The sequence below is a fragment of the Hyalella azteca genome, unplaced genomic scaffold (assembly GCF_000764305.2).
Source record: "Hyalella azteca isolate HAZT.00-mixed unplaced genomic scaffold, Hazt_2.0.2 contig11709, whole genome shotgun sequence".
NCBI lineage: Eukaryota > Metazoa > Arthropoda > Malacostraca > Amphipoda > Hyalellidae > Hyalella > Hyalella azteca.
In genome coordinates, this window is record NW_025941696.1 from 44,462 (window position 1) to 66,118 (window position 21,657).

Sequence of the window (21,657 nt, forward strand, 5' to 3'; positions counted from 1 at the left end):
AAGTTAAATGAGATCACTTGAAGAGGTTTATGGTTGAGATCGCTTGAATAGGTTTATGGTTGAGATCGCTTGAATAGGTTTATGGTCGAGATCGCTTGAATAGCTTTATGGTTGAGGTTGCATGATGAGATCAATGGTTAAGATCAGTTGGAAAAATCTATGGTTGAGACTGCTTGAAATGATCTACATATATGATTGAGAACAGCTAAGATCAATGGATCAGAACAGCTGTAGAAATATTAATATGGTAGATATAATTTGCCAAGACCTAATGTAAAGATCAATTGTTTCAGAGATCTACGTTATAGATGAAAAAATAGATAACTAATCATGCCGAGATAACACCGGAAGTAGGCTGATGGAAGGGCAACAGCATTAAAAAATATTGCATGGCTATGGATTGGAAATACTTAAAGTATTAAAGAATCGAGAAGATTTCGAACGGAAATGTCAGGAACGAATAACATTAGTTGAGCCCCAATCGCTGTTTCTGTATTAACGAGCAAGGGACTTACGTGGCACAAATATGATGCACGGGAAATGCTGTTACTCAAGTAGTTTCTTATATTTTCTACTTTATTTTCAATCCAGTAAATTTATATGAAAGTCATGAGCAAACAAATTAGAGCGCAGAATGATTTTTACAGAAAAATATTAATCTGGAATGTACGTTATAAAAAAGTAAAAATAAAATGAAAAATAAATAGAATAAATCAGACACGCAAATGGTGGACTGCAACAAATGACATTCGGAATTCCGGCAGGAGTCGTACAGATCGCCAGAGTTTCGTTGGCTTCACTGAGGCAATAAGAAAACAAGCGAACGACTTGAGGTTAGCCACCCATTTCCGGACAATTGCACTTTAGAGTGAAGTTTTTACCGGAATCTGCGGATCCGGTCACAGTTTTCCACCTTGATGGATGGAGGCGTCGAAAAAGAAGATTTTTGTCTGACCAAAGAATTACACGACGAAAGTTATTAACATGGGTGCTTCCATTGGACTCACTTCAATAAAGAATAAAAGGATCAAATGAAATTCATTCAAGTCACTTAAGTAAAAATAGTTGGAAGAACCTCGTAATGAGCTGCTGTAGGCCTGAGCGTCTGCTTTGTGTATTTCAAAAGATTGGATTGTTAATCAATTAAATTAGTGCATTGTCTATTTTCCTTGACGCCGGATAAATTTGCTCACTGACTATCACATCTGTACTGATAATGATTGAAGGCATAGGGCGATTGGAAAAAATCAAACAACATTCATCTGCTTCAGTCGCACAGTCAAACATGTTGAGCAGTGAACGCCATTGCCGGCGTCACAAACATCAGCTATTGGCTTATAGGAAACCCTTGTTAATTGCAGTGTTACATCGGTCGCGCAGTACAGCTTCCGTACTACAAACCGAATAATTATTATAGAGTTCTCCACACAGCCAATTACATTGCTATTAGGTGAGGTTCGGAGAAAGTTCCAAGCACATAACGCGTGCTACGTAACAGTAAAATAATGAAGACGAGTCAGCGATTTCAGCTGGCATAAAATAATATTTGCAGGTATCTATGAACTAGTCTTAATTGAACAATGTAAATAATTAGATCTGTTGATTAAAATTAGTTTTTGAATGTCCCCCAGTTCTGCATGTAATATACAAAATAATTTAAAATTCCTCAAGTTACTTTCATTAACCTTGATAAGTAAAGCTCTGGATGAACTTTAATAATTTCAAACATTGATTTCCTTTTTATTGACCCCGAAACAATAAAAGCAATTAAGTAAATCACAAAATAGTTTTAAGGAGTCGAAATATATGCAGTAACTTTCATAAGCAATGCATACAATATGTTATAAGATGAAAGAAGGAAGAGAAGCTTTAAGAATTTTTAGGGCTGAAAACAAATTTTTGTCCAACACATTCCATAACAAATCGCAGACGATATGAAGAATAGGAACCGTCATGAAAAGACCCCGAGTTTAGAGTCTGAATTGTAAACTTTCGCATCTTATTCAGATCATTCATATAGCTGGGAGAAAGTCTGCGGCGTTAAACGGAGCGAGAAGAGCTGCCTAAGTGGTTAGTGCTTGAGAATTGAAGAGCTTAACGAGTCTAATAATTGTTAGAGACTCACGGTAGCACCAGAGACATGATCTAGGCCTTAATTCATAATAACATCGGAGCTCGTAAGAAGGTCGATCTGCTGCAGTTTATCCAGGCCATATAAGAGAGTCTGACAAACTCTTGCCTGCATATCTTGTGGTGAATGTGAAAACCATAGCTTGACTGAGGGACAGTGACTCTTGTCACGCATATTTAAAGTGAGCCTGAAACAAGGAGGTACTGCTCGATTTCTTTGAAACGAATTTGGCTACTTGTATCGTGGACTCCAGATGAATCTGTGAAGCGATACATGGAATTATGAAATTTCGGACTGAACTTCCAGCGACGTACTGTATATAAAGAACAACTGGATTTGTTCTTGATAAATAGAGCGTGTGAAAACGGAACGCGGTCAACAAACAAGCAAAATTAAGCCAAAAAAATCAAGAAAGATGCCGTTTTGATGAGAGAAAACTTTCACTGCAAAGCTGTAAGTGTTGCCATGAATTTAGAAGCTTCTAAAAGTTACTTCTCATGAGGAAACAAAAGAGCGACTGGCGTCGTGCTTTCGGCTGTGGAAAATGAGATCACTGCAATCAAGAATTGATTGGAGGGGCGAACCATATTAACTTCGCAATTATTGTAACGATATTTTTACTAAATTAAAAACATGATTCAAACAAAAAGCAAAGTATTACTCCATTGTAATGAATGAAATAATTTGATTGCTATTGGTTTTTTTACTCCCATGAATAAAGTTTTAAAGCCATAGTGACTGAATATGTCCTTATATTCTTATAAATTTAGTTATTTATTCTTGATTTATAATCAGTTGTTCACCCAAATATTTACATCCGTGCTAAAAGAGTCCTATCATTTTATGTCATATCATAACGCACATGTCCTTTCTTCTGATCAAGCATTTCCGTCACCAATTAATAGTGAAGAAAAGGAAATTCGAAAGTGACGTGAGGGAAAGCGCGAGAACCTTCCTGTCTTACGGGCAAGCAACACATCACATACTCGTTCCTCTAGGCGACATCGATGCCTTCCCACTTTCATTTAAATAAAAATGTAATTGAAAATGCCAGAAACGATTTCCTTTGAGGCAAAAAAAATTGAACAATTAAGATGCTTGTGGTCACGTACATCCTCCTTCATTCCATCTTGATATTAAACTACCCTACGCGAGAAAGTTTATTACTCACTTTATCTTTTGGGCAAGCCTGGAGGTCAGCCTCGACGCTGGCGGTGTCAGCAACAGTCGCCGCGTCAGATACCGGAATGTCAGTTTGTGCTGTACTGCTTCCTGGCATTAGAGTCAGCATCAGTAAAGCTGTCACGGCTGACAGGCTTGAGGATCTTCTACGGAGATTCATCTTGTCGCTCTTGGATCTCTGGTCACGTGAGAGTTGTTGTTTCTAAGCCTCGGGATCTGAAACAGAGAAATACGGTAATTACTACAAGTAGGTCTGTCTCTGGGGCGTCATATATATTGTCTCTGGGCGTCATATTGATGGATTATACGTAGTATATAGGAAATCTAGGGCAGCAAGTGAATGTTAGTTTCATAGTGATTCATAGAGAGGATTAGAGGAATGTGTTAAAAATAGAAATGAGTTTTTGTGCCAATACTAGTTATTAAAAAAATATTAGAGTAATTTCTAAAAGATTTATGGATTAATAAACTGATGGAGTATTCAGAAAAATTTATTGAATATGATAAATACTCATGTTAGAAAGTTCTACAAAACACAATGTAAATGCAACTTTTTCAGGTCACAAGGATAAAATACAGTTATAATTTATCCAATCTATTGATCATACAAAGAATTTGTCGTATTTCGAAGAATGCCTCCACTTCCTCAATTTATTCCTTTAACAGTGAATTTTTCTATAAAAAATGCCAAAAAGTATAAAATTAGGGAGATCTTTTAACATCGTTACAAAGCGGGACTTGTTAACAGATAGTAATACATCGTGAAGAAATGACCAAACAAAGATTACAATAAAATTCAGCTGATTACAATACACCATTCAGCTATTGGACTCCACAGGAACGCTACCCACCAAAACTTAAATTTTTAAAATTGTCTTGATAATAAGGGATTGCGAAAAACTGTTGAACTAAGACTCCTCTACTGGGAATATTTCATATAGCTGTATTTATAGCTAATTATTCAACGACTCGATCGGCCGTTAGCCGCAATTGAGAGTATGCGTTATTGGTATAACGCGTCATAATTCTAATACGATCGTTAATTTTTGATCTGCATTTTAATTGTGTTTAATCAGTTGTGTACGAAAGATTTTAGGTATATGAGAAAATGTCTTTGTATTTGAGTAAGGTATATGATAAAGTGTCTTGGTACGAGTGAGTATATGGGAAAGTGTCTTGATCAGGTGTTATTGAAAGCCTTTTAATTTTGCAAATACGAATGTTTTGATGGCAAAAGTGCGATGCTCGCATACTTCCTGGCAAAACACGCTGTCAAGACACGCTAGCAAAACACGCTAGCAAAAACACGCTAGCAAAACACGCTAGCAAAAAACGCCAGCAAGACACGCTAGCAAAATACACTAGCAAAACACACTAGAAAAACACGCTAGCAAAACACGCTAGCAAAAACACGCTAGCAAGAAACGCTAGCAAGACACCGTAGACACGCTAGCAAAACAAGCTAGCAAAAATACCCTAGCAAAACACGCTAGCATAACACACTAGCAAAACACGCTAGCAAAACGCGCTAGCAAGGCACGCTAGCATAACACACTAGCAAAACACGCTAGCAAAACGCGCTAGCAAGAAACGCTAGCAAGACACCGTAGACACGCTAGCAAAACAAGCTAGCAAAAATACGCTAGCAAAACACGCTAGCAAGACACGCTAGCAAAACACGCTAGCAAAAACACGCTAGCAAAACACGCTAGCAAAAAACGCCAGCAAGACACGCTAGCAAAACACACTAGCAAAACACGCTAGCAAAACGCGCTAGCAAGACACGCTAGCAAGACACGCTAGCAAAACACGCTAGCATAACACACTAGCAAAACACGCCAGCAAAACGCGCTAGCAAAACACGCTAGCANAAAACACGCTAGAAAAACACGCTAGCAAAACACGCTAGCAAAACACACTTGCAAGACACGCTAGCAAGACACGCTAGCAAAACACACTAGCAAGACACGCTAGCAAGACACGCTAGCAAAACACGCTAGCAAAACACACTAGCAAGACACGTTAGCAAGACACGCTAACAAAACACACTAGCAAAACTCGCTAGCAAAACGCGCAGCGTCATACATCGCAGCGTATGCCTCTATCGAGGTCAGTGTATGCGCGCCTAGCGGAGTTCTGATAACACGCGTGAGATCCTCTCCGAAATTGCTGAGAAGAACAAATTTCGATCTGAAAGACAAATGACACACTCGTAAAAATGAGTGAGGCTTTGTCATATTGTGAGGCACTTTTTACACTTGTGTGGGTCACCCTGACACAGTTTGACCCAACGAAAACGGAGTGCCAAATTATGATTGAGAAATTACTAGGATGGTAAGACTAGATTTATTAGGCAGACATTCCACGTACAAGGATGTTTAGTTGGGTAGTAAGGGCTACGAATCTTAAGGGCTTTCATGAATGTCAAAGACCTCATTATTATTTATCATTATGCGTTCGAAAAATGTATAAAGATGCCAAATAATGTTTCATACAACGTTTAGAGTGGTAGTTTATTTCACACTCATTATCGTCGTCGTAGTTTTACAAATGACAAATTAATGCGAGTTCATCATTTCAACGTCCTTTGCCAGTTATCAAACCTTGCTCTCTCTGTGACGTCGCGTGAAGAATTTAAACTCGGGATTAGCCTTCTCACGAGTTACATGGAGATTAGTCTTCGATTAATGTAATAACTCATCATCTCGCTCTCACCTGCGCTTGATACGAACGGTTTAGCTACGCATCGTTAACGATTACAAGCGAATAGTTATATTGTTATATTATACGATCGTTAATGTCTCTCTGGTCAGAAGCTTCGATTGGCGCCACAAAGTGAAATTGCAGAGATATTTATGTGTAAATAATATACGTTTAAAAATTACTTTTTAAAGATAACACTTCTAATTAATCCAGTGTCTCCGATGTTACACATGTGCAATGAATTTCTAAAGTTATTATTGAATATTAAAAATTTTTCAATTTTTTTAATATATAAAAAAAATAATTGGTAAAAATTATTTATTCTGTCAATTAATTAATGCATTGTCTCCGACTTTACGCAAGTCTGCAAAATTTCAAGGTGTGTTGAATATCGATTGTAAGATTTGTAGCAGACAAAATTATTTTTTCATTTTTTTTTTTTAAATTTAAAATTTTCTTATTTCAAAATTATTCATTTTGTTAATTGATTCATGCATTGTCTCAAAATTTACGCCATTTTGCAAGATTTCAGATCGATTGGAGAGGTAGAAGTGTGTTAAATATCGATTATAAGATTTGTAGCAAACATAAACAAACAAGAAGAAGCGAAGTTAAAGAAAAGTGTTGTAACAATAATATTGAATGCGTATCTACTTTTGTGACCAACAGGCAGGTATATTAGAGCGCTGACCTGATAAATTTGTGTCCACTTTTATAACGGGTGACGAACAGGCTGGTATATAAGAGATATGACCTGATATTAACAAACAGGAAATTGTAAAGCCTCATCCAGCGTGGATCACTTGCAAGTTTTTTGTTAAAAATGCAGAGGAAGTTGCAAAATTATCATAAACACGTCAATTTAAACTCAGAGCAATGTTTTCCTTGTAGGTAATCGCCCAAAATTGCACGAGTGTCGCTTCCTAATTTGCCCGCTTAACTTCTCAACCTGTACGGGAATATGCGATAGAAAAAAATATCCGTTGTCGGATTTGCCTAGAGTACAAAGTTGGAGTTCGTAATGTTTCCTTAAACGTGTACCAATTTTTCTGTCTATGCTATTTATAATTCTTTATATCTTCTTCTGATTACGCAGACATGTTTAATTTTGTTCACTTGTTTTCTAAAATACCTCGTACGAATTGTAATTCGTTCAATTTTATCGCTATTAAACTGGAAAAACAAGTAAGTTAATTAATAAAAACGCGCAATATGGCAGTCTTGCCTTGACGTGAATTTCTTCGTGATCAAGTAAATATATATGCGTTGGGTCCACTGTAATTATAGGAAGTCTCCCAGTCGCATCTCCATCCTGTAACATCAGGTAAAACCTAATTTTTCACCTCAGCTAGAAATAACATAATAAGACATGGACGTATTTACCTGCTAAGACTGCGTTAAGCGAATCACTTACCCGAAGTGCTGTGCAATAAAAGTTCAATGGTAAGCTTTCATTTCGCGTGGGAAGGCCGCTTAGTGACCACAGCACCGTTCTTGTCTGAGTCTGCAGCGGTATAACTAACACCGATTTACTTCTTTTTCGCAGGCCGGTCACCGCACCGATATATAGTGCAGAAAATCTTACTTAATTTACACTCCATTAACCGGTTTGTAGTTCACTAGCGTTTTATTAACGGGAAACCTGTGATATTTTGCGTAATGGATGTGAAGAAGGAAATTAATTATAATTTTGTCAAAAGGAATGAAGTGAATGGCTCGGAAAACTGAAGCTGTTAACTTTGCAGAAGCTGCGCTTAATAGAGAAATAAACTTGTTTGAAATTCATTAGTCGTGATACGGAACTATTCAATGAAGGAAAGAGCAATTCCCGCTCCCAATTTAACAAGGGGAAGGTCTTACAACCAATTCCTAGAATCACTTTATTGTCTTATTATAAATAGTTTCCGTAGACCATAAGCCAACCCCGGAAGGTCGGCGACGAGAAATTTGGTGTGATATTTTATATATTTTGCCGGTTCCTGGAATTACCGTTGTTTAGATTTAGCCGACGCTGCGGCCGTGCGAACATTCGACACAAGTGTGGTCACACATAACGGAGTGAGGACACAAACCTATACAGAATACACACTCGGTCGTTCACTTGCTGGTCTAGTACAATTAATCTTATGCGAAGTAGCAAAAAATTTTTCATTCGAGAAAACTACGCTGCAGATAAAATCATTGGGACGAATGGTTGGCCGTAAGATGAATCCTCTACTGAGTGTTTGTTGGTGTGTACACAATCTGCCAATTTATGCTTAGAATAATTATTAAATCACGTGAAAGCGGACTAAAACTTAACTGATATATTTTAGTAACAGTTATTGGCGGGTAAGGCATACAGCGGCTTGCGTCCATGGAAAGTAGTGCTACATTCAAATGTTTTCCTCCTTCCCTCAAGTAAAACTTTAACCTTCAACTCAGTCTAGTAAGTAGGTCTAACTAGTCTGCTTGTAAAGAGATACACTACGATTAAAAAAACTCGAGGCATCATTGATAACAAATTTTCTTAGGTTATAAAACAAACAAACCGCTCCTTCTATGTCCACCGACCTACAAGTCGCAAAGAAAAATGCTTACTCATTACTGCACATGTACTGATCACCTTCCTTCCCTCGCTAGGTATTGTGCCGTTAAAATATCAAGCAAGTTGTTTATATAACTTTTTGCCATTTTGTAGTGGCAGCGACCGACGGCTACTGCAGACAGAGGAAAATATTCACTCGCATTATATATGATCTGACTAGAGTGCCTCAGTTATGATTCTACTTGGAGTACCGTATTTGTTTCTAATTGAAGTACCGTTTTTATGTTTTAACACCCATGAGTACAGTATTTGTGAATCTACTTGGAGTGCCGTATTTGTTTATTCTACCAGCTGTACCGTATTATGGATTCCTCTAAGAGAGCCGTACATGTGATTCCAGTAGGAGTAACGTATTTTTATTCTGCTAGCAGTATTGTGTTTGGGATTCTGCTAATAGTTCCGTATTTTTTATTCTAATAATAATACTGAAATTATATTTCTACTAACAGTGCCGTATTTATGACTACTAGGAATCCTGTCTATTTATCATCATGCACTAAGTCACTCCGTTATTTTATTTCCGTCACGTATACTAAGTGAGACTAAAATGATCCGCCACTTTCTCAGAGCATTGAAAGCGGAAGCTCAAGAGCCTGTATTTAATATGACCGTAGAGCGGCGGTGGCTTCATCATCCTAGCGGCTTGGTAGTTAAATGCTCTCCCTGACGCTGGTGCATGCAGTGGTGGTGCATGCAGTGGTGGTGCATGCAGAGGTGGTGCATGCAGTGGTGGTGCATGCAGAGGTGGTGCATGCAGTGGTGGTGCATGCAGTGGTGGTGCATGCAGTGGTGGTGCATGCAGTGGTGGTGCATGCAGTGGTGATGCATGTAGCGGCGCTCGGTGCGAGTTTAGTGTTGCATTGCAGCATAAATTTTTTCGGTGCACGACGACTTAATGCGCATCATGATCGTGATCTGCTCATAGCAGCAACCTATCACTTATTTTAGTTGCTACTGAATATATCATGGGATCATATGGCAACGATTCATGTAAGATTCACTAAACGTTTGCTCGGGATAGATAGCCTATTTTGCTCAATGGTAATTATCACTCGTTTGTTTTGCATGATTTTGATATGAAACAAAAAATTTTAATATTACTAGTTGCTGCATTTTTCCAAATGTGAATTAGTCGACATAAACTAAGCATATGAAAGTGTTTCTGCTTTTGAACCGAAAATATTAAGTTTATTTTTAAGACGCAATGATAAAATTAAAATTCCCAATGGAGCTGCAAATTTGTTTGGTTAAAATTAGAAACGAAATAAATTTTTTTTAATGACCTGGATGATATTCAGAACGCTACGATTATGATTAACGTCATAATTTATTTGGAATTATCATGGGCCGATAATCCATGCACATAATTTTTAAGGAATTTAAAAGCAAAGAAAACGCCAAGAAAATTCACCATATCGATATTGAAAACGTTTCGGAGTCCAGCTCCATCATCAGTTCGACTAATGTCTGTCTTTGAATTTTGACTTTTAAAGTGATTTTATTCATTTTTAGTTTAGTCGAACTGATGATGGAGCTGGACTCCGAAACGTTTTCAATATCGATATGGTGAATTTTCTTGGCGTTTTCTTTGCTTTTAAATTCCTTGTGAACTTGCGATATAAGCAGACTAATGATATAAGTACTCATAATTTTTAATGAATACAATTAAAAGTCCAACGAAAACGCACTGGATGACGCATTCGAACTGCTTCATCATTTCTCTGGGGGCGACTATGTCGTTTCCATTAGCTAAACATCTTCACTAAGCAATTTTCTGATAAAATCTAACTAAATAACTTCATCAATTTGAAGGACTTCGATTCCAAGTTCACTAAAAATTCTCAACACATAGAACCATCAAGAAAATCGTAGTCACCTTTCCCACGATTACACTTTAAAGATCGAGTAATAAGTCTAACCGTTATGGCCTGGCGCTACACCGGCCGGCGCTGGAAAGCCATAATGTCGGAAGCACCGGAATTTTTCCACTGGACAAACAACGCGTGTCGAGGGAAGACAGACAAGCTATCACTCTTGACTTCCGAGGCACGTGTTAACTCAGTGCATTCTCGAATAGTGTTTCATTTAGCAGATAATCGGGGGGTATAATTTTGAAAACTTCAGCAAGGTTGGCTTGTTAATTCGGAAACCAAAATGCGCAACGAACATGTTAGTAGACTAGAAAAAAAAAAGAAACTGGATTTCTAAGTTAACCCAGAGTGACTTCTGCATTTTGAATGCTTAATATGTCACACCTTTAAGCATCAGATCTGTTTAGCTTGTATGGGCGTTCACTAGGATTTTTTTTTCTTTTTTCTGATCATTTTGTTCATTTGTTGTGCGTGTATTCTTATGAGAAAGAAAGAGAATAAAGCTGTATATATGAGGTGACAAATTTTAATACGTTAGTGCAGGAAGAGAATACAGTAATTATCCAACATACATTATATAGAGAGGGCTGATAGTATTCAAAAGCCGGTGAAAAATATAATCACCATAGGCAAGTTGAAATGAATGATAATGTTCGAAAATATGTGTCTATTTGTCCATAGTAAAACAATGTCACCACAATTAAGTACAGGTGCTCGACTCGCTTTCGCCAACATAAAGAACAAGACGACATAGAAAGTCAATGCGCGAAAAAAAAACTTGGGTTAATGACACAAAGTGACCGCAGCTATTAGTATCTAGCCCATAAATCGACGTCATGTCAAAGAAGCTGTATCATTTAATAAATCGCAGCTAATTTAAAAGTACAGATTGGAAAATTGCAACTAGACGTCACGCAACTCTAGAAGGTTGTCAGTCGCCCTGCAGTGACCTCAGAGATTTCAAATCGGGCCAGCTAGGTTTGCAGTGTCTCAAATATAGAGCATTGGTGACTGCACGACAGAAATGCGCGAAATAGCCGCACTTATGTTCAATATTTATGTACAAAAAAGTGCAGAGTGACCAAAGCTGACAATGCAACATCACGTGCTGGTTGAGTTATTGAAACTTTTAAGAATCTTGCAAGAAAATGAGTAGACGCTTGTACAAGTGAAACTTGAATAACTGGTCAGTAAAAAATGCAAATAAATCAATAAAAATTCAGTATTTTTTAGAGCGTTTACGGACTTTTTAAGCAGCATAATAGCTGCTAAATTCTCACGACTGGCTGGTGTGATGAGTAACATGGGCAGCAGTGAAGACGAATTGGGTTTGGTCTGAATTTATTCAAGATATTTTCTTCTATTTTCAATTAATAATATTCTCCCACAAGTTCCACGAACTGCTTGTGAATTTTCTCATCAATTCAACTTATTTTACTGCAGGATAAATACATGGAATATAATTTTAAAACAGTTCTTTCTAAAGAACTATAGGAGCCGGGCCACTGCCGAGGCTGTGCTGCGCCTCAATGAAGACGCATTGATTATAATCAATAATGCCAATAATGGTAATGAAATGCCATTGATTATTGGCATTTCATTACCAGCCATTAAGCGGCCATTCATATAAGGTAGCCCGATTTACGGCTGTCTATGATCATCCCAAGCTCGGGTTTCGCGATTGGGTGGTCGTGCTTTGAATCTCGATTTGTTGAATAATTTGATGACAACTCGTAGCCAGCGACTTCTTGGCTAACTTTGAAGACGACTGGCAACTCGTAGTATCGAACGGATGCAGGAACCTCAGTGTGAAAATACGGATCGATATTGCATTGTTAACTTTATATTGGTTATAATGTAGAAAAAAAACTTTATTTGAAAGAGTACGCAACAGAGGAAGTTTCAGCATTACCATAGTTCTCAACATTACGCGAGTCATTTCTACAATACAGGCACGCTGAAGTCTACTTATAAATCAAAGTTAATTTCACATCATATTTTTAGCTGAAGGCTGGACGATTTTGCGGACGGATGCTCCTCATCATCCGAGGTTCCGTTGATCGCCCGCGGCTGTTGTTCTGCTTCGTCCAACAGAGCGACCTTGCGGACTTTTCTGCTGGTCGGTATCTCTCCAACGCAAGATAATCCAGGATATAAAATTATTAGAACATTACTGTTTTCTAATTTTAACATTTTGCTATCTTATTCATTTCTGATGACATAGTTAGTATTTTTTGTGGGAAATGAAGGGTTTGTTTTATTTATACGTATAATAATCTATATGAATATATTCAATATGTTTGTATGTTTTTTTAAGAAAATAATACTGATATATTTTTTACAATCAAATGATAATTATAATGGTAAATATAACCATATTTATTCACATTGACGTGCGATTAGGTGATCGAGTTTTTGCTCGTCGACGAACTGATCGAGTCCGCTCAAGATTCCCACCGTATGACCCACATATCGAACGATTATATTTCTAATGAACGACCTCAAAATTATGAAATTAATTGCATTCCACAGTTGTCCATAATTACTACGAATTATCAAGACGAAATAGTTCAGCGCGTGAGTTTTTTTTCAACTTCGAAGGGACTTCAATGCGTTATTTTTTCGGGTAGAGGATACCGAATGCGGGATTATCATACAAATGGATGAAAAAATTACATACAAAAAAATTGCCTTTTGGAATGATTGATAAAGTAATTTATTAAGATGCAGTTTAACTGTCTGGCATATGTGGCCAATTAACGGTATTTGTAGCTTGAAACGATGTAATAAAATATGCATCAATGCTATTTAAAAGTAATATAATTTCAAAATTTTTATTAATTCAGAATTTTATTCTGAATCTTATCTGATAGTGATTCATGGGAAGCCATACGCTTTATTAGAGATAGAGAGCCTGAGGAGGTAGGTAGATCGATTGGTCATTTTATGCGGGGATGGGTAGTTGAAACGCATTAAAGTTTCCTAATGGAGACTCTTATGCGCGCAATATTGACAGAATTATTCCAATGCATTGAACATAAACTTTAATTCAAAGCAGTTAAATCAAGAAGAAAGTATAGACGTATTATTTTAAGCTGCTAAAGTGCTATTAAATTTAAGTAAAGATAAACATCTGATCGATGCAACAGAACCTCTAGTAAAAAAATATAACTCAGTACTCATTGCGGTGAGTGACAGCGAGCTGATTTTCTCGTCGACGATAACGTGAAGTCAAGGACGGACAGACGGACGGACATGGCGAGCACAATAGTGCATTTTTTTCATAAATGAGAAAATGCGCTAAAAATGAGTCCATGCATTCAAATGTGACGCAGGCTTAGGTAAGCAGATGAGCAAAATGTAAATACGAGATTTGTTTAGTAAAATGATCAATAAATTAGAGAATTAATTTTAACTGACGAAAAACTAATTGGGTAAAACTCGATACTTTGCGAAAGATTAAAGAAAACTTCGAACGAAGAAGACATTAGCGGGTAAGTGGTTTGGAACATCACCTTGTCTCCCATTCCATTATTAAGCGATTTCTTTTGACACTTCACAAAAAAAAAAAACACGTGTGATTTTTTTGACACTTCAAAAAATCACACGGCAGTAGCACTCGCATACTGAGAATTCAATTAGAATAATTATATTCAAAGAATAATCATATTCATTAAAATTATATATTAGTAATAATGTTATTTTAAGAATAATTATATTCATTTTCAATTAGTCTGAAGCATACGAAAAAATAGCCAATGTTTTGTCGCAGTCACTTTAATCGGACCAATTAGAATGTTAGACCTTACAAATTTTTTAATCCAACGAGACGACAATTTGATCAGATCATGCCTGTTTACACTCAGCAACCAGAAAAACCAGGCCAGGAACCTTAAGTGAGCAGTTTTGGCATACCGGTGATTGTAACGATAACATCAAGAATTTTATATTGCTTAATTTTAATTTTGAGTTTGAGCTATGTAATCCGTATATAGGAAAGGCGCTGAAGTAGAGAATTATTCAGTAAGATGATGACCGCTGGTTCCAGCTGGTTCCAGCTGGTTCGTCAATATTGGTAGCTTATTCATCAATAATGACCACTGGTTCGTCAATAATGGCAGCTGGTTCGGTGCAATGTGCTCCGTTATGCACGAACAGACGGCCGTCGTCGCGGCCCAACTGCCAGTGACTCGGTGAGCTCTGCATTCACACCAGAAAAAAAAACTTGCACCGGGACTTCCTTGCTTGTCAAACTTTAAATTTTCTGCAACTTAAAGATGAATGACCAGCATTTTTCATCAGCGCAGATGGATATCAAAAATTAGTTTGGTTCGTCTCTTACAATATTAAAAAATTTATCATTTTATGTCCATTGAGACTGAATTTTATTTTCTTATTCAAAATACATTCTTTCCTGGTAGTGCAGCTACGGACCTGGATAATGAAAAAAGAGAAGATCAGTAATTTTGCGATCTTATCGATGCGCAAATTTATGGAACTTCCAACAGGATGCACTAAATATTGAAGCTGAAAAAACGCTTGCGTGAATCCTTAAACCTTTTTAAGCACCATAAAATCAACAGTGTTTCCATGGTTAGTTCGAATTTGCTAATGCTAATAAATTTAGCAAGTCCACCATCAGCAACTCGGGATGCTGCGATAGCCTGAGTAGGTTATTTGGCTTCACTTATTTGACGGCAAAAATGCTGCGATTTAGATTAAAAATCCAAAAGGATCACGAAAATACATTTTTAAAATTCTAGCCTCCACAACTGTGTTTGTCATAAATTTAAGGTTTCGAGATCACAGTAAAATAATGACGTGGCGAGTGCGTCATGCCTGGAGGGCGTCATGACTGGGACTTTCGAAGAGATTGAGCGAGTCGATATGTTGCTCAGGTCGTTTGGTGAGCAAAATAGCTGCTATTTGGAGCAGACATTGGTCGATAAGCCGCTCGTTAATAACACTGCAAGTTTGCGTTTGAATCTAAGTGAAAATTAAATGTAAATTGTTGGGTGCTGACTTCGTTAGAACTTCGTCGTGTCTGAAAATAATAATTTTTCACGCGTATCTCTTTTGCAGAGGCGTATATTAGATATCTTAGCTCGTTTGGACTTGTTAAGTCTCTCCTTTCAATGCTTTAACTTCTTCCAAAACCTGTTTATAAATGGGATTGACTCTGCTTAATCAGATCAATCACAGAAATCGCCTGCGGAAGAAATATCTAAGTGTAATAAAATAAACGAAATTAAACCTTTTCGAATAAATTCTCTTCATAAAAAAACATTGACTCTTGTTACATTTGCGGTGTTTCTAAATGAGAATCTTTCCTCGAGTCAGGTTCAGCGACCGTCCTCCAGCCCTCCGATCACGAGCGACTTGCGTGCGTGAAGAAATCACGAGGACCTTCACTATTACAGAAGATCAGTGGGCCTAAACAATGATCAGTGGGCCAAAATAACGATTAGTAGGCCTAAACAGTGTCAGTAGACCTTAATAATGAGCATTATATCCGAATAATCACAGGTGGCCCTAAATAATAATCAGCAGGCCTTAATAATGGTAGATGCTCCAATAATTATTTGAAAGTCCATTTAAATATAACAAGTGCGTCGTAAACATGCAGCAAAAGTTTCACGCTGCTCTGATGAATATAGTTCTTCAGCTGCCGATGATGAATTCTTGAACCGTCTACAAGCTCAGCGTCCCAACCAAACACGACGATATTTCAGTCGTGAAGTACGAGGTCGACGATCGTATTTTTATCGTAACGTCAGGATTAGAATTTTTCAAGTTAAAATTTTTCTCAAGATTCCTTCAGTTTCTCACAAATAAAATATTTTATGTTTAATTTTCTTAGACAAGTAAACAGTTTTAGTTATATATTTATGATATTTATGTAATAATATTTCGAAAGTTTGTAATAAATAGTGACTTAATATATGACTTACAATTAGCCACATTATTATTCACTCGTAACTTAAAAGCATATTATAGAAATTAAACGCACCCACAAGGAAGACGTAAAACATTAAAAACGCAAGAAATAAGTTGGAAACTTTCGTTTTTTTTATAAAATCATTCAAATTTGTTATATAATAGAGTTTCTAAATCAATAGGCAATGCATCTGCCATTCAACGATCCGGCAAAAAAAATTCTCAATTAATTAAAATATTTTTTGCCGTTGCTTGGGTCATCCTGGCTCAGGTTAGCCCGACAAAAGGGCGGATCATTGCTACGTGGAAGAAAAATATGGGCAATATGACTCATCCCGTTTTCTGAGTGAGTGCTCATAAGCCATAGAAAAAAACCATCAGCTGAAGACAGCGGACATTGACTCGTTAAAAGTTCCATCATATGACAGGAAGACTGTATGGATGGCTAGGATTTTAATAGATAGAATGCTGTACTTTGCACATGTATGTTTCTTTGATAAATATAATATAGTTAACCTTAAATTATAACATGCTTGAACTAAAAGCATCATGAAATCGAGTTTTATTAATAAATCATGAATGAGTTGCAAGGAAAGTTATGTTTAGAACAAAATTGAGGTGACTATTTTAAAAAGCAGTTAGCAAAATTATTTTATTTCATTGAGGGTAAATAAATAATTCATTTAAAATTATTTATTCGTCTTTGCAGCTGAGAGTGCTTGATTCTCAGGCGGGAAACCTAAATGTGAATACTTTCACCCTCTCAGGAGTATTTTGCGGCACCTAATTTGACCGAGACCTGTTATAATGAAGCACGACTGCTTCACTTCCCCAGACGCATTCACACAAATACATCATACATCCCCTGCTGCGATGCGTGCGGATAAAAAACAAGAAATAAATTTTTGGGACCCATGGAAATTACGGACAAAGTCGCAATGTCCCTCAGAGTACATTTGATATATTGGTATATGCAGAAAATTTTTTCGTATATTGGAGATGCATATAACAATTAATGTTGAAGATATTTGCTTAAAATTTATTATAGCCACAAGTATGAATTTTTATTAGTAATTCGTTGCCTTTATGGACATGAAGAAATAAACAAAATCTTTAATCAGGAGCTGAATTGAGGGAATCAATCTAGAATTTATTTCGAATTAAATATAACTGCCGCTTGGGATCAACTTCAAAGATGACGCATATTTATGCATCATCAAAGAAATTTGGAATTTTTAGTAGAAAAATAACAAAGTCACCAGCTAAGTCATAAAATAAAGTCGTGAAAATATTTAATATAACGGGAAATCATTTCCGGTAGGTCTTGAATATCCTGCAAACCCCTTGCGAACCGCTTGAAGTTTTTGCGCAGCGGCTGCGTCTGCTTGGAGCTCGTTTTTCAGATGAAGCGCAGGCCTCTTTTGTGAGTGACAGAGCACCAGCGCGTCTGATGCTCGCTGCTCGTATAAAATGAGCGCACAAAACTGCACCGTTAACATGTGAGCAGGCATGCACGCTGCCTGCTACGTGACATGTCTTGCAACGCGGCCGACTACAGACCAGCGCTCTGATGCAGAGGCGCTGCGTTCTTTCCACGCGTAGTGTAGCTTTCGATGCTACAGTGTCTTTTGGCTTTGAAATCCACACGCTCGAGGATGTAATAAATTGTGCGGTTTATAGAATGCATCACCGTTCTGAGAAAATTTCGAGGGAGACAGATATTAACGGTAAGCGTTGAAAATACAGAATTGTTATTATGATTTAAGGTCGTGAGATCATGCCTAAATCATCGTATCTCTCGAGGGTACCGAAATAATATGAAATTTTCTTACCGATTCAAATTTATTATTAAAATAACACAAGGATTTAGCAGCAACAAGTTCATTAGCATCGGTGCTTCTTCCCTAAATTCAGGGAAAATGGCTTCAAGTCGTGAGACAAATAATTTTTTCAGTCTTTTGTTGTGAGAGTGTAGATATGGAGACATTATTTTACCATTCTTAACAGGAATATTTTGAAGATATTATTAACTGAAACCTGCAAGATGCATCGCAGGCTAATTGCTCTGCCAACACTTCGATTAACTCCAAGTCCCATCATAATGGCGTCATTAAGAACACGAAAGCCAAGGCACTTTGAGATTCTTGGCTGGAGGTTCCCACACTATCGCCCCTAATCAGGCAGCTGAGCAAGAAAATCAGTCGGAAATGCAGTCCAGGGCCCTATTTTACCGAGTAACCTGGATGCCTACTTCCCAGGGTAGCCGAGACACTTTATTTACCTGCGACGTCGCTGTAATGAGCCAGACCCTGTTGCCCCCGATCGTAAACACAGATGCGCCTTACATGGGAGACTTTTACCTCGTTAAATTATTTAACTTTATACGTTACGAGCCTGTTGAACCTGCCCGTTTTCAACGCTTAATGCGTCACAGTAAAAACACGCCACATATGCTTCCATCTGCCCCCATGTTATTTAAAACTAATCAAGACTAAAATTTATAATTAGATCGAGAATTTAAACATAGCTGAAACTTTTCTTGACAGCGATATTTGGGTAATTTCTAATAGAAAGAAAGAGCCGTAGGAAGTAGATCGATTGCTCACTTCAAGCGGAGGATTGGTACTTTGCATGTATTGAAGTTTCCTGATGGTTATTTTAATGCGTGCACAGATCACGGAATAAAATACATTCGTTATTTCAAAATATTCGTTTAATCTGTTCCTTACTTTAAAATTCCGGAATATAAAACATAATTTAATTTAATCATTAATATCGTAAAGACTTCATGGCTCCCAGAAAAATTAAGTAATACATTCTATAATTTTTCGTCAATCTGAGTATTAAGGGCAAAGTGAGACGCTACATGAATTTGTCAGAAGCTCAAATGCCGTATGCCCTTACGATAATATCGAGACGAGATACTGAAATAAATGCTTGAAATTAGAAGAGATATCCGTCGTTCTCTCCGCCTGCCAAAAATGATTCCTCAAAATTGTTTGTTAATGCATCGCGGTGAATTTTTCTAAGCAAGCAATTACTTGGAATCAACCAAATTAGAGCTGTGGCAAATTTATGTGCAACTAAACTTTGATTATATTCATATACATAGGGAATCTGAAGGTCATGTTCAAAGTTACTGTAAGATATTGGTTGGTAAATATATTTCAGGTTTAGAAGGATGTAGTTGCAACCCAAATTTCAAGTTTGTTCAGCCAATGATGTACGTACGCCGCATGTTCTAGGAGCACAGCCAGCCATCGGTCAGCGTACGTGTGGATTTTTCTGGGAAGAAAGCTTCTTCCGAGAGCTGACTTGGATCGAGCGATTACAGACATCTTGTACGACAAGAGTTTCGTTCCGGTCATCTGACTCCGGTGGCGGAATGAGACAGTTCCACGGAAGCAACAAGAGGCAAGTAGCGCAAAAAAATCTCTTGAACCTCAAGGAATGTTGGGAAAAATACGTCCCATTAAATGGACAGAAAAATACTGTCAAAAAGTCTGGGTTTAATGGAAGTGGTGAAATAAAACACCTACAGACTTTCGGAAAAATACTGGATTGAGACTGTATTGGTATTGTAAAGAATACTCAGAAGCATACATAAAACATGATATTCAGTGAAGATTCCGATATATTACGGTTACAGCCATCTGAAGCCATAAGCGGGAAATGATAATATTTCATTCACACGATTTTCATCTGTCGGGAAGTATTAATCAAATAAGCCATAAAAGTGTTAAATGGGTCTATGAAATATCACAGCTGTCATCAATAAACGCAGACATAGGCCTAATGTCCAGTTTTGACTAGCATGAGCGTGTCAAGGCGGCGGCCTTCAGAACCTGTTGCATCGCACGGCCTTAGACGGCCTTGCCTTCCCTGGCCCAACCCAAACCTGTCCTAGGCGCCAAGCAAAAATTGTCATATTTACCACAAGAGCGAGTGGAAATTTTCTCTGCCAAAGAATATCATTCAAAAACAAAATTATTAATGTTTAATGTTGTTGAAGACATTTAGACTATTGTGTAATTACGCTCAAAATTCGAAAAAATATTGCACTCTTTACAACTCTCTGCATAAGTTGAGCGAGAAAACATATTGGTAAATCTGTGAAGTGTAAAGCGCGCCAGAATATATCAGTGCGTTTTTAACGCAATTGTGCAACTTGAGCTGAGAAAAAAAACAGAATTTAACTATTTTTGGAAGAGTATATGTAGCCATATTAAAAAATGATCCTCTGTTGGAAGCCAAAGTCTGACTCTGGTAAATATTGCCGTGTTAATAGCAGGCCTCGCGCAGAGGAAAACACATCAGTTTTCCTTCTCACCTTCAATAAGAAACGGATCCGTGCGATGGATGGTGGTTTTCTGCCGAGTTAAGTCACTCACTCAATTTATTGATTAATTAGTGATTTCAGCCAACTGGCATTCAATCATAAGTAATATGAATTCATCCAGTGCAGTTTATGCAAAAACACTTGGAAGAAATTTTATTTGTCCTTTTTAGAGACAGTAAGAAATGTATGCGAAGAATCAAGGTTTGAAAAGTTTTTTCTTTTTTGAATCGGGTATTTTAACCAGAGTTACGGATTTTTTGCGTAAAGAGTTTGGAGGATGGCAAGTTGTGGATTGATGGGTTTTGGAAGATCGCAGGTACGGATTTCCAGTTGATTAACAGAAAATTAAATCGAGCTTTGAGACTCAGTGAAGTTTGAACCGAGACGAAGTGTTGACTGCACGCGGTGCTCTTGTTCTGAGCGTCTGCACCTGGCGACACCCAACACTAGACTGACGAAGACTGTTACGAGCGGCGGCTCAAGAGGCTTTTAGCGGCCGGCACCTTGGCAGCGGTAGAGCAGCTGCAGCACCTGCAGCAGCGCCAGAGCAGCTGCGGCACCTGCAGCAGCAGCGCCAGAGCAGCTGCGGCACCGGCAGCAGCGCCAGAGCAGCTGCGGCACCTGCAGCAGCGCCAGAGCAGCTGCGGCACCGGCAGCAGCGCCAGAGCAGCTGCGGCACCTGCAGCAGCGCCAGAGCAGCTGCGGCACCTGCAGCAGCGCCAGAGCAGCTGCAGCGCCAGAGCAGCTGTAGCAGCACCAGAGCAGCTGCAGCAGCGCCAGAAAAAGTACTGCACTCTTCACAGCTCTCCGCATAAGTTGAGCGAAATGACATTGGTATATCTGTAATGAGTAAATTGCGCCAGAATATTCCAGCAGCTGCAGCAATGCTGCAGCTGCAGCACCTGCT

At 37.9% G+C, this 21,657-nt stretch overlaps 1 protein-coding gene across 1 annotated transcript in view; it reads right to left on the bottom strand.

Moving 5' to 3' along the window:
- LOC108672795 overlaps positions 1–21,201 on the bottom strand; it is a 47,796-nt gene extending 26,595 nt beyond the window's left edge. Inside the window, exons 1-2 of the mRNA XM_018160530.2 lie at positions 20,742–21,201; positions 3,303–3,529 (exon numbers count right to left, since the gene is read on the bottom strand). Of these exons, the coding sequence (XP_018016019.1) occupies positions 3,303–3,473 (171 nt within the window). The 5' untranslated portion in view covers positions 3,474–3,529; positions 20,742–21,201. The remainder of the gene's footprint in view (positions 1–3,302; positions 3,530–20,741) is intronic.
- Positions 21,202–21,657: the final 456 nt, after the last annotated feature.